The 12,546-nt window shown below is 38.1% G+C and overlaps 1 protein-coding gene across 1 annotated transcript in view; it reads right to left on the reverse strand.

Moving 5' to 3' along the window:
* The window catches only part of elnb (elastin b), a 34,449-nt gene extending 22,674 nt beyond the window's left edge, over positions 1–11,775 (reverse strand). The window contains exons 1-28 of the mRNA XM_067375424.1: positions 11,700–11,775; positions 10,256–10,486; positions 7,692–7,784; positions 7,527–7,553; positions 7,224–7,424; positions 6,983–7,015; positions 6,693–6,860; positions 6,521–6,589; positions 6,380–6,406; positions 6,218–6,292; positions 6,088–6,114; positions 5,801–5,899; positions 5,418–5,495; positions 4,947–5,195; positions 4,771–4,857; positions 4,614–4,661; positions 4,467–4,517; positions 4,109–4,141; positions 3,949–4,023; positions 3,661–3,702; positions 3,344–3,586; positions 3,214–3,240; positions 2,663–2,938; positions 2,528–2,557; positions 1,684–1,917; positions 1,569–1,598; positions 1,218–1,442; positions 18–47 (exon numbers count right to left, since the gene is read on the reverse strand). Coding sequence (XP_067231525.1) covers positions 18–47; positions 1,218–1,442; positions 1,569–1,598; positions 1,684–1,917; positions 2,528–2,557; positions 2,663–2,938; positions 3,214–3,240; positions 3,344–3,586; positions 3,661–3,702; positions 3,949–4,023; positions 4,109–4,141; positions 4,467–4,517; positions 4,614–4,661; positions 4,771–4,857; positions 4,947–5,195; positions 5,418–5,495; positions 5,801–5,899; positions 6,088–6,114; positions 6,218–6,292; positions 6,380–6,406; positions 6,521–6,589; positions 6,693–6,860; positions 6,983–7,015; positions 7,224–7,424; positions 7,527–7,553; positions 7,692–7,784; positions 10,256–10,486; positions 11,700–11,775 — 2,884 coding nt within the window. The remainder of the gene's footprint in view (positions 1–17; positions 48–1,217; positions 1,443–1,568; positions 1,599–1,683; positions 1,918–2,527; positions 2,558–2,662; positions 2,939–3,213; positions 3,241–3,343; positions 3,587–3,660; positions 3,703–3,948; positions 4,024–4,108; positions 4,142–4,466; positions 4,518–4,613; positions 4,662–4,770; positions 4,858–4,946; positions 5,196–5,417; positions 5,496–5,800; positions 5,900–6,087; positions 6,115–6,217; positions 6,293–6,379; positions 6,407–6,520; positions 6,590–6,692; positions 6,861–6,982; positions 7,016–7,223; positions 7,425–7,526; positions 7,554–7,691; positions 7,785–10,255; positions 10,487–11,699) is intronic.
* Between the last annotated feature and the right edge of the window lie 771 nt (positions 11,776–12,546).

Below are 12,546 nucleotides of genomic sequence, written 5' to 3' on the forward strand. Positions count from 1 at the left end.
TTTAACTTTCTCCTTACCATATTTTCGAGCTTTGGCCCTAGCGTATTCTAGAATATAAGAAGTCAATGTTAGAGAAATATGATTTTGCAGTGGTTTAAGCTGCGTAAAATTCTGCGTAAAATTCTATTCTATTCTTATAACTTCTAGCTAACTGTGTCTTTAAACAACCAGTGTGACTTTCTATTAAGCAAGATCTGGAGGCCAGCTAGTGCCCCTCCACTGATCCTTGCTTCACTGCATACCCTCGAAGACTACACTGACTTCAACACTCCCCACCTAGAGAGGGGTATCTCAGCATGAACCTCCAGATCTTTACCTCTGTTCAGCTGTTAATAAAAGAATTCCATTCCAGCAACTTCTAGATGTCAAGTCAGAAAACACTGGCCAGGCCAAGCATGCATGTCATGCATGAACTATATAGAAAGAAGAGCAAAGTATGGAAAAATACCTACTGGATGCTTAAAATGATCATCCAGTAGATAACCAACATTGTGCTCCAACCACAATAAACTTGTATTGTTCTGTGCTTGAATGATGCAGTTGAGAACACTGATGAGACACTAAAATGTGCCCAGGAATGTGATGGCTAAACTTACAGTCAACCCAAAGAAAGGTCATCTGGCTAGACATGTTACTTAGGTTTCCAGATTGGCCAGAGTTTAATTAAACTCCAAGAAAGGTTGAAGCTATCCTTTTCTTATGAAATTGAGTTTTATAGAGATGCTTTGTGCCTGTCTGTCTCTGAATTCCTGCAAAAGGAATGACATACGTTGTACATAATTCATAGACTATCTAGAATAAACTCAATAGGCAGATGTGTAGAGAAAGATCTTAGCTATAAAACAGTTGTGCAACATCCTTCACACTCCTCTACAGTCAATATTCAGTGCAGTATATCAATGCATTGTTTCTTTGTGGTCCCTTGCACTTAAGAATTTCCATCTTGTGGTAAGACATTGTTTAGGGGCAAATACAGCATTGACTATGGGCTATCAATTGTACCCTCAGTCAAGTCTGGTGGTTAGTAACACTCTTCCCCTTTCTCTTTCTCTCTTTAAAAAAAAAAATACTAGTGCAACACATGGGAATAAATTACCATTTCCTTTTCCGATTTTCTAGTGTTTTTTTACACAGTGTACTCATTTTAGATTTCCAAGACTTAGTACTTTCAAAACTATTTAGACTTACATTTTAAATAACTGCAAATACCAATTTACCTCCAGGTCCAAATGCACTTCCAGGAACACTCCCAGGTCCAAAACCACCACCACCGGGTACACTTCCTGGACCGTAACCCACACCAGGGATGCCTCCTTGTCCAACTCCAGTTCCTGGTATACTCCCTGCCCCACCTGGTCCGACACCAGTACCTGGTAATCTTCCTGGAATACCTGCAGCTAATCCAGTGCCTGGGCCTAAACCAGCACCTCCACCAAGTAGACCTAGAAAAGCAAAAATAATATATCAGGTTGTAAGCTACCATAAAGTTTGGATAATAAATGCTATCAATAAAACCATCATAATTCCTTTAACAGTATGTTGAAGGATTAAATTAACTGTTGTTTTACCATATTTACGAGCTTTTGCCTCTGCATATCCTGCAAAGCATCAGAGTATGTAATATTAAAAATGAACTCAAAACTTTATAAAAAAATCATACAATAAAATGGTATCATTTGGTACCAGTTCCAGAGCCAGGAAGTCCTCCAGAACCACCGCTAGAAAGACCACTAACTCCACCACCAGCTCCTCCACCAGGTAATCCACCAAGTCCACCTCCAGGTAGCCCACCAGTTCCAAGTCCACCAGTCCCAATACCTCCACCAGGTACTCCACCAAGTCCAACACCAGACACACCGCCTGCTCCACCTGGTAATCCTCCAGTACCCAAAGTCCCACCCTGACGTCCAAGTTGAGCTACAAAGAATTTATCTATGAATATTAATGTCTTTCCTTTCTTATGGTTTCTATGACTGTAGTAGAATCTCACAACCTATATATGAAATAAAATCATAAAGTCTGATTTTTTGGGGGAGAGTACAGATATACAGTAATTTGAACTAAAACAGAGGACTTAATAAAAAATTATGATCGGATTTGGCCTGTGGCACACTAGTTGAGGAGCCTTGATGTAGGGTATACAATATGTACTAAATAATTAAGAGGGACATTAATAATATTTTCCTTTTTAAGCCAAAGAATAAAGCCAAGACTTAAGTCTGAAATTTTAACTGACCTCCTACAATAAGGATGGGGAAACTCATTGCATACATAATACTTAACAAATGTGTATAGCATTCAACCATGATGAATAATCTCTCATACATTCTGTGAAAAGCTAGGGCAGGTGTAGCCAACCTCGTTCCTGGGGAGCTACCTTCCTGAGTTCAGACCTAACCCTGTTTAAACACACCAGCCTGTAATTTTCAAGTAAGAGTTGCTAAGGCAAAAATATAAATTTATGGACACAGTGAATTTCCTTTCAATAGATCTATGACATTGCAAAATGCAGAATGTAAAGTCATACCATATTTTCTTGCTTTGGCCGCAGCATATCCTAAAACATGGCAGAATAGTAGACATTGTTGTGCTTTTAATGATAATATGGACTTTAAGTACAAATCAAAGTCATTTTCAACTAATATTATTATTTTCAAGATACCTTCAGGACCAACTCCAGGTCCGGGGAGTCCACCAGCTCCTAAACCAGAACCAAGGGGTCCACCAGGACCACCCAAACCAGTTCCAATGCCGCCCACTCCCAAACCAGAACTAGGAACTCCTCCAACTCCAAGGCCACCCACTCCCAAGCCAGAACCAGGAAGTCCTCCCGCTCCAAGACCACCCACTCCCAAACCAGAACCAGGAAGTCCTCCCGCTCCAAGACCAGCCACTCCCAAACCAGAACCAGGAAGTCCACCAGTTCCTATCCCTGAAGCTGGAAAATAGACAATCCAAAATGAATAGAAATTAAGATGATCCTCTGTTGCCAAGAGCAAACATGCTGCTTGATAAATCTCGAACCAGCAAAATCAGCTCTTCATTTTTCATGTATACTTTATTAAGTAACTGATAATAATTTTCAGAAGGCATAAGATTTTAAGATTTGGTTTCACACTTCTGCTGTCATTTCTTTACACCTATCCTTTTTCATGAAAGAGAACGTTGTCAGTCAGGTGATTGAATAAAATGAGAATCTAAAGGTTTTCTTACCATATTTCCGAGCTTTTGCCCCAGCTCCTAATGAGAGACAATTCATTGATATTATAATACTTGAGCAATTTTCACTATTTTAGATAATCTCTAAATATTTCAGTCTATTTATAATAAACCCTAAATTTACCTCCAGGATAAACACCACCAGCTCCCGGATATAGAACACCAGGAGTTGCACCACCAGTTCCAGGGATGACTCCACCTGCACCAGGTACACCTCCTACACCAAGCCCACCACCTAGACCAGGAACACCACCAATGCCTGGTATACCAGCTGCACCTGGAACACCGCCTATTCCTGGGAGACCTCCTGCACCAGGTACACCTCCCACACCAAATCCACCACCTAGACCAGGAACACCACCAGCCCCTGAAAGGAGAGTCAAAAATATCAAGCATGTGCTTTTGACATATACTGATATATTGCCTTGATATATAACTTACCATACTTGGCAGCTTTAGCCTGAGACTTTGCAGCGCTTGTGCCTTGAATCAAGTAAGAAAGTACATTTCTATAAATACTCTAAAACTATTTTATATATATATATATATATATATATATATATATATATATATATATATATATATATATATATATATATATATATATATATATATATACACATTTTTTTTTTAAATAAGAAGGTAATTTAATTGTCTGACAAGTATAGTGCACGATGGTTGATTAATAACTTCAATGGATAAATGGACAGATTTTTAAATGCCTACTACCTCCAGACTTAGGTGATATAAGAGGATATCCACCGAACACGCCTGGTATTTGTTGACCAAAACCTCCACGGCCTCCTGCAAGAGAAAAGAGAAGTGATCTCTGTTATAAGTAGTTTTCATACCTTATTGGAAGAATTGTTCTGTCAGTAATTTAATTTACCATTGGCTCCAACTGCACCTTGACCAAGCTGCCCTATAAACAAAAAAATAGATCTTCAGAAATAATCTTCAGAAAGCACTATTAAGGAATTAATACATTATGACACATTTAATTAATAACAATTCATATATCACTTAATCTATTAATCATACAGAAACTTTATTAGTTGCTGATGCAGTAATCATTAATTAATGGTTTAGTTCTTCACGAGTCATACATTAACACATGATTATCCGTGCATTAGTAAAGTATGAATTAATGTATATTAGTGCACCCGTATTATAAAATGTTACCACATTTTCATTGTTGGATAAAAATTATAAAGCTATAAATAAAGTATAAACTATATAAAGCTTACCAGTTTGAGATCCTGTGGCTACACCTGGCAGAATGCCTCTACCGCCAAAGCCTTTACATAAAACAAAAATGCAGATTTGTTATACCTGTGTGAATATTCTACAAACACTGGAAAATCTTGTACCTGTCAAATATTTAAGTCACTCACCTTGTCCAGGAACAATACCTCCTTGGTATAACCCAGGGATCCCAACACCTTGTTTGAATGCAGAAAAAAAAAGAAAATATAAAACAATGCTTTCTTATCAAAGAATTGTTAAAACTATTAAAAAAATGGGGGAGCTCTATCAATAGATGCCAATTACCTGGCACCGGTGCCTTCCCAGTCTTTCCGACTTTGCCTCCAGTGCCTGTCCCAGTTCCAGGTAATCCAGTTTGGGGAAGAAAAGGTGCTAGGAGCCATAATAAAGTTGCAAACAGTTTATTATGATACTTTCATAAATAAAGAAGTAGCATAACAATTATGCCCCTCAAAACTAACCTCCACCAGGCGCAACTCCTGCTCCTTCAATTCGATTTCCAGTGCCACTAGGTCCAATTCCTACACCTCCAGGACCAACTCCTGTGCCACCTTGTCCAATTCCTGTCCCACCTGGTCCAATTCCTGTCCCACCTGGACCAATTCCTACACCCCCCGGTCCAATTCCTACACCTCCAGGCCGAACTCCTGTACCACCAGGTCCAAATCCTGCACCGCCTGGACCAATTCCTGCACCACCAGGTCCAATTCCTGTTTCAGAAGGATCAAGCAGTTTAAGTGTTTTTTTGTTGTTCTTGTTGTTTTTTAAATGTGTTTTAAAAATTAACTAGATTCTTTTGCCAAGAAGACATTTTTTGCTGTGGTGTAAAACAGTGACTTAATGATTTAATCAAGATTTGTGTCCTACCACAAGTAACAAAGTATCACACGCTTTTTTAAAGCCAATAATCATGTCCATAGATCTAGTTTTACCTGGTTTTGGTGGCTTCTGGCCAGCTGTTCCAGCTCCAGGATAAAGACCTCCAGGCCCACCATATCCACCATAGCTGCCTAAAAACAAATTCAATTTTTAAGCAACAAAGCATCATGCTTTTTTCATTTTAACCCCCCAAAAATATGATCACTCTACACTGATCATCTTTAAATGTATTCCTATGTTTTAAGTGTTTAATGTTTAAAGTCTTGTTTTGATGAATCTTATTTAGAGTATTATAAGTTCACTGCTAGATTTGTTTGTTTTTAAAATTATGGTCTTAGTTTTTATTGTAATATTTTATCCTAGTGTTTCATAACTGCAGTAAAAATGTTCTTTATTTTATGTCTACAACCTAGGAGGAAGGAAAGTGTATCCTTACCACCTGATGGATAGCCTGTTCCAGCACCTCCAGGTGTAAGTGGTCCAAGACTTCCTGTTCCAAACGGTCCACCACCAAAACCCCCAGGCCCACCATAACCTAAATTTAGACCATCAGAAGTAAATTTGTTTCAAAATATCTGCTTTCAAATGAAAGATATTTCATGCAGTAGCTATAAGAATTAATAAGTAATAGTGATGTTCACAGCGAAAACAACACATGGATTTGAAATGTGATTGCACAGTGTTTTTGTTGTAGTTGCAAAATACTTTTTATTTGCATCATACCCGTTTTCCCAGGATTTCTGCCTGCTCCTGTGACAATGCAAAATTACTTATTTTAATCAAATATTATTATGAAAAGAATCAGTATAAAGGCAGTAACTATTGTCTACTATTAATAATAAAGATGTCTTACCAGGACTAATGCCACCTGGTCCAACTCCACCAGGAAAAATGCCACTTTGTCCAATGCCACCAAGGCCTCCATAACCTGTAAATAATGTATATATATGGAGTGAATCTACCTTAAATTCTTCAGTGAAGATGAAATCTTTTTTGCATCTTACAGATCACTAACCTGTTTTGGGGGGTTTTCCTCCAACACCTAGAAGCAGGAAATGAAAAAAAAAAAAAAACTGCACTAAACCGAATATTTGGGGATTATGCTTTTAAATATCCATACATAGTTAGAAACATTTAGTTTTATTAATTTTCTAACCTCTTCCAGCACCTCCTGGACCAACTCCACCAGGGCCAAACCCTCCCACACCAGTGCCCAAACCAACTCCTGAGGAAGAATTCAATTCATTCAAATAATTTTAAGAAACATCACCATAAAAGATTGTTTAACTTAAAGTTTAACTTTGTGAAGTACAGTGGAGTTTCTCTACCTTGTCCAGGTAATCCTGTGCCAGTGCCACCAGCCCCTGGACCAGCACCAAAGCCACCAGGTAATAAACCTCCAAGGCCAGCACCCCCTGGCCTCAGTCCAAGGCCTCCAAGACCACCAGCACCACCAAGACTTCCAGCTCCAAGAGTCCCTGGAATACCCCCATAACCTGTTTGTGTGAAGCAAGACTCGTGCAAACGTCAATGAAACCAATACATTATTTGCTTAATTTAATGTATGTAGTTAAAATTGCAAACATATGTGAGCACTTGCAGTTTTTCTCTCACTCACCAGGTTTAGGGGGTTTGCCACCAGCACCTACACCTACAAAATATAAGATGAAAGAATAAAAGTGCTTTCCAGAAAGAGATCAATCTCAATCTACCACCCTACCCAACAAATATGACGTTTCCAGTATTATTTGGCTCGGGTACATTGAGTTATTCTACAATCCCACAAATACTAGCAGAACAGAAAGAGTTGAGTTAGGTTTGATTGCTTATTAGTAAAATTATACTATAAGAAATAATACCTGCTCCAAGGCCTCCAGCACCAGCGCCTCCAGGTATGACACCTCCTGGTCTAGTTCCCACGGCTCCAATGCCAGGACCTATGCCGCCAGGTCCAATGCCTCCTGGTCCAATACCAGCAGGACCAACTCCTCCAGGTGCAAGTGATCCAGCTCCAGGACCAACACCTGTACCACCTGGTCCAATTCCTGGTAGATATCCTCCTGTGTTGACACAATGAACTTCTCATCTGATGTAAAGTCAATGCCACTGCCAATCTTTATTACTAACATTAATCCAAAATTGTAGCATGCATTATATCACACCTGTTTTAGGTGGCTTGACAAATGGCCCTGTGAAAAAAAACATCAGATTGTTTTTTTACATATATAGGTAATTTTTATGTCCTTAAATTGTTTAGTATGTTAATCACAAAAAATAATACACTTAATAAAAAATAAATAAAAGTTAATAATAAAAAATTCAGCAACCTGTTCCGAGTCCTCCAGTGCCTAATCCACCAGTACCAAGCCCTCCTGTACCAGGCCCAACTGCCCCAAGACCTCCAGAATCCAGTCCAACACCTTGCCCCCCCCCCCCCCATATAGAATTATAAATTATAATATATATATATATATATATATATATATATATATATATATATATATATATATATATATATATACATAATGTATTAGTTCCTTATTTATTAAGGATTGTTATAGCACTCACAGTAAAAAATTGCAGTAAAAAAAGAAACGGCCAAATTCTGACACTAACATACTGTTTTCCATTAAAACAGTAATGTGCTGTAGAAAACAATGCATTATGGGCATAATTTTTCACGGTAAGGAACTACTGTTAATTTACAGCCCATTTTCAACAGTAATCCACTTTATTTATGCATTACGGTTTTGTACTGTAGTAAGCAGTGCATTGTGGGCTGATGCATTTTTGAAATAATACTGTAGTACTTACATATGTCGCTGAATGGGTGTTTCACAGGAGTTTGAATTTGAGCTTCCTATCCGTGTTCGCGGCACTCATTACAGGAATATATGTGGAAAATATAACTAATTGAAGCGTAAAGGAAAGGGAACTTTTAAACAGACTGCAGCAAGCGCGTTCTTTTAAACCTGGACCGAGGGTGATGAGCGGGAAGAACTAAAGCTGAAAAGGCGGCGGCTGAATCAAATTTGTTCGTGTTCGCGGCACTTATGATGCTTCGAATCCCTAAGGAACTTTGAAACTGACTGCAGCGAGGAGCGCATTGTTTTTAAACTGGACCTGTACGTTAACTGTGCTGAGTAGGAAGAGCTGAAACTGAAAGCGGCGCCTGAAACTAACTTGTGTTCGCGGCGCTTATGACAGCAAGGAGCGTGTTCTTCGAACGAATCCCCCTCACTGCCAAAGGTCCAGAATTTAAGTCGTTTTTTGTTTAAATGTGATTATTGTCATTATTGTTTTGATCAATGGTTGCTGTTTCAAATTATTATGATACATTATTGTAGCTGGCCGTGTGTGTCTTTCGCGCGTGCAGTTCAGAGAGAGTTCTGGCAATACACTTTTCAAAGCAACGGTGATGAAGAAGCATCGCCTCTGAATGATGGGGAGAGGGGTTTTAGTTTTATTTATTTATTTATTAAAAGGATTTCTATATTTTACCCACTCAATAGTCTACAATATAATAATAATTAAAAAAATAAAAAAAATAAATAAATAAATTGAGAAACAGCCATAGTAGGATATTCAGTGATATTGGCTGTGCAATGTCGACTTTTGTGATTGGCCAAAACCGGCAGACTGGAGCCAATGGAAATGCTTCTCCTTCGGTGCGCGTCTTATTCCTCTGACTCTGAGAACTTCAAAGCAAACCGCTTGAGGTAAATTATCTGGAATGATTAGTATATTAATTGATTTACGATGCTTATGTGAGAGTGTTATGTCTGTAGCGTTAATGATCCGTTCTGAGCTCATAAAGGTGCTTGCTGGTGATGCCGAATGTTTTTTATGCGTGTCATGTTATCCTTTATTTAACTGTTATGAGTTTATTTTGCACCGATTTACTGATAGTGTGAGGATGACGTCACGAGTATGTACTAGTTGAGTGAACTTGCAACAAGTAAAGAGGCATTGACAGAGAGTCAAGAAATGATGATGAAAAGAATTATTAATATTTCAGTAAAGTTCATTAAATCTATTCTGTTGTTAGTATGGTCTTTCAACTTATGAACTGTGTATGGACTGACAAAGGTGGTGAGGAAGCAATTTGACAACAATGCAGTAAATATTTTAGGTGCATCAAAAAGCGTGCTCGTTAAGATACCAGCAGACAAATTAGTGCATAAAAGGTCACCAAAATGAAGTATTTGAACCTCATAATTAAATACAAAAGAAGGAGGAAAACTGCAAAAAGGTCCCCTCTCGTTTAACTGTATTAAGTTAACTGAGTTTTTGAGTTTGTAGGCCAATTCTTTTTTGCAATTTTTCTTACAAATGTTCATGTTGCTTGTACTATGTTTGCCCATTTTGGGTGTACTTGCTTATAAATAAATATTAACCTTTTTATTAGTCTATTGCTGTTCCCTGTTTTTCACTGTAGTAATTTCCTTTGTGATTTTAATTTCCAACTTATTTTGGAATCAGCTCAGCTGTGTTGCCAAAATAACTCAAATTGGGTTGTTTTTACCTCACCATTATTTAGAGTGAATTGTAAATTGAAATAAATCACAGAAATGTACTGCATGTATTTTTTTTTTTTTTTTTTTACAGTAAATGGCTGTAAAGCAATTTCACAGTATTAATACCGTATAATGACAGTAGATTGCTGGCGACTCTGCTGCCAGTATTTTAATGGAAAAAATACTGGAAAATACTGTTTGTTGTTTTTATGGTAATAAGCTGTAAAGCAATTTCACAGTATTCATACCGTAGAATTCCAGTAGATTGCTGGCGACTGCCAGCACATTACTGTTATTTTACACAGAAATTTTGATATGGAAACTATAGACACTAATTGCACATGAAATGTTTAAGAATAAATGTAAACCCTCACCAGTTCCAGGTCTGATGCCAGTTCTTGGCCCTGTTCCAAGTCCACCAGGGCCAGCACCTAGGCCTAACCCTGTTCCAACTCCTCCAGGACCAACTCCTGGCCCAACACCTCCGATTCCAGGACCAAATCCACCTCCTGGACCAGTTCCGGTTCCAAGTCCAGCTCCAGTTCCAACACCAGCCCCTAATCCAGCTCCTGCTCCTCCCCCTGCACCAGCTGGTATGTAGATTCCTGAGAGAGAAAGAGAACATTAATAAATATCTTTATTAATATGTCCTATGCAGATAGCTTGCCAGATGGAGGCATAAGGAAGCATTTATTTGTTAGTTTGACTTGGCAAACTACAAAGAAAGGCAGAAATTGATAAAAGGGGAATAAAGAGAATATTTTCAGAAACGTTATTAGTAGAAATGACCAAATCTGATGCGAATATCACTGCACTGCAAACCCATATATTTTTTATTTGATTGTTATGTCAGACGATGCATATTAGGATCTCACTCCTGCAACGCATTACCAGTTTATGAGGACCATTCTTGTCCTTTACTCAGTGATGATGCCACATACCCAAGGGGTTCTAACTAACCTCCACATCTAGTCTTTTATGTGAAGCCTCAAACAGCACTGAATACATTACCACATGAGTTTTTGTGTCCTCTTTCCTTGCTGTTTAAGATTTGGAGGCATAAGGGAACAGAGAATGGATGTGATTTATATAAAGAACAACGTCCTATACATGACCTTATCCAAGAGCTTAGAACTAAAAAGCCGAAGTCCTCTGTTCTACAAACCTACTGGGAAAAGTTTGCAGGTTGTTAGTGTATGATGTAATGATCTGGACTAGAACTTTCTCAGATCTTTCCTTCTATATGAGTAAAAGATGTCAGGTGGGAAACCTTGTTTTATCCAAAAACCAAAAGTTACTTAAAATCCTTAAAAAATTGTTTAGAAGAATCCATCTTTTATGTAGTACTATTTGTAATTGTATTAATTTAAATTGAAAATTACATGGAAAAATACATTGTTTCACATGCTACATATATCACTACTATTAAGTTTAAACACTACATAATGCAAAAATATAAATGTATTATAAAATCAACAATTCTATAAAATAATTGCTATATCATCTTAATTTAATAAACAGCTTGTAGCTTTACTAAATCACAAGTTGGCAATGTTGCCTCATCACCATAAAGTTTAATTACGATTAAAAGATCAAATTTTATTACACAATAAACCATCCTGCAACAATACACCACAGCAGTCCCTCAGTAAAGGATTTTTGATACTGCTTGCTTACTTTTCATTCAACATTCAGAATACAGATAATAAAATGCAAAATAACTGCATCCATGAGAGAGTGTGATGCTATTGACATAACTGCAGTACACCTGAAATACAATAAGATAGAAAAAGCCAAATGAGTTTGAAGACACCTTACCTCCTTGAAGGGAGGGTCTACACAGAACCAGCAGGAGAAATCCATGCAAGAGCAGAGGTACCTTACTTCGGGCCATCCTGCTCTGTAATATCCCTCTCCACTCCCAAACTGTGGGTTTTATCCCCCAAAAGCAAATCATTGCACACCCATGTCTTGAACAAGAAGGATAAGGGGTGGGGGGGTCAGTATGAAAGAGAGAGAGAGAGAGAAAGTAAGGATAAAGGAACACTACGTAATTAGGGAAACTAGCACACTTGGGTCTTGTACATTATGTTGATTTTTTTCTGTTTTTTCTAACCCCACCCCTAACCCCCCTGAATGACTGGTGCTAGTGCATTTATTTGGGCCACTTCTGCCAGCATGAGTCAAAGCCTTGGCCAAAAAAATAAAGACAGATATTTGAGGATAGGGAGAGAGAGAAAATCTCTCTCTCTCTCTTAACATCTACCTCACCAAGAGAAACATCTGCCAGATATTCTCATAGAGAGCATTTCTTTTTTATCCAATCAAAAGCAGTAAGAAATCACTCCAGATAAGGTTATTATGTGATCTATTGTTTCCAGCTACAGGGGTGTAAGTAACATTTAAGACCCGGACCCATTATTCAATCATTCAAGAAGGAAGAGAGCTTGGCCACTTGGCCAGCCTCCAGCTATCACTCTATTGTTATTAATGAGTCCTTGAGGAACACATTAAATCATGCATGTGATGGAAAAACACTGAATGGGTGTGCGTTAGAACACATTATTGAAGGTTGACAACACAGATTTTAATAACCCCTGTAGCCCCAAAGCCTTTAGATCCAACTGGGGTGTTGACGGCTAAGTCATGAAGACTTTTGAAATAA

The sequence above is a fragment of the Chanodichthys erythropterus genome, chromosome 22 (assembly GCF_024489055.1).
Source record: "Chanodichthys erythropterus isolate Z2021 chromosome 22, ASM2448905v1, whole genome shotgun sequence".
In the NCBI taxonomy this organism is placed as follows: Eukaryota; Metazoa; Chordata; class Actinopteri; order Cypriniformes; family Xenocyprididae; genus Chanodichthys; species Chanodichthys erythropterus.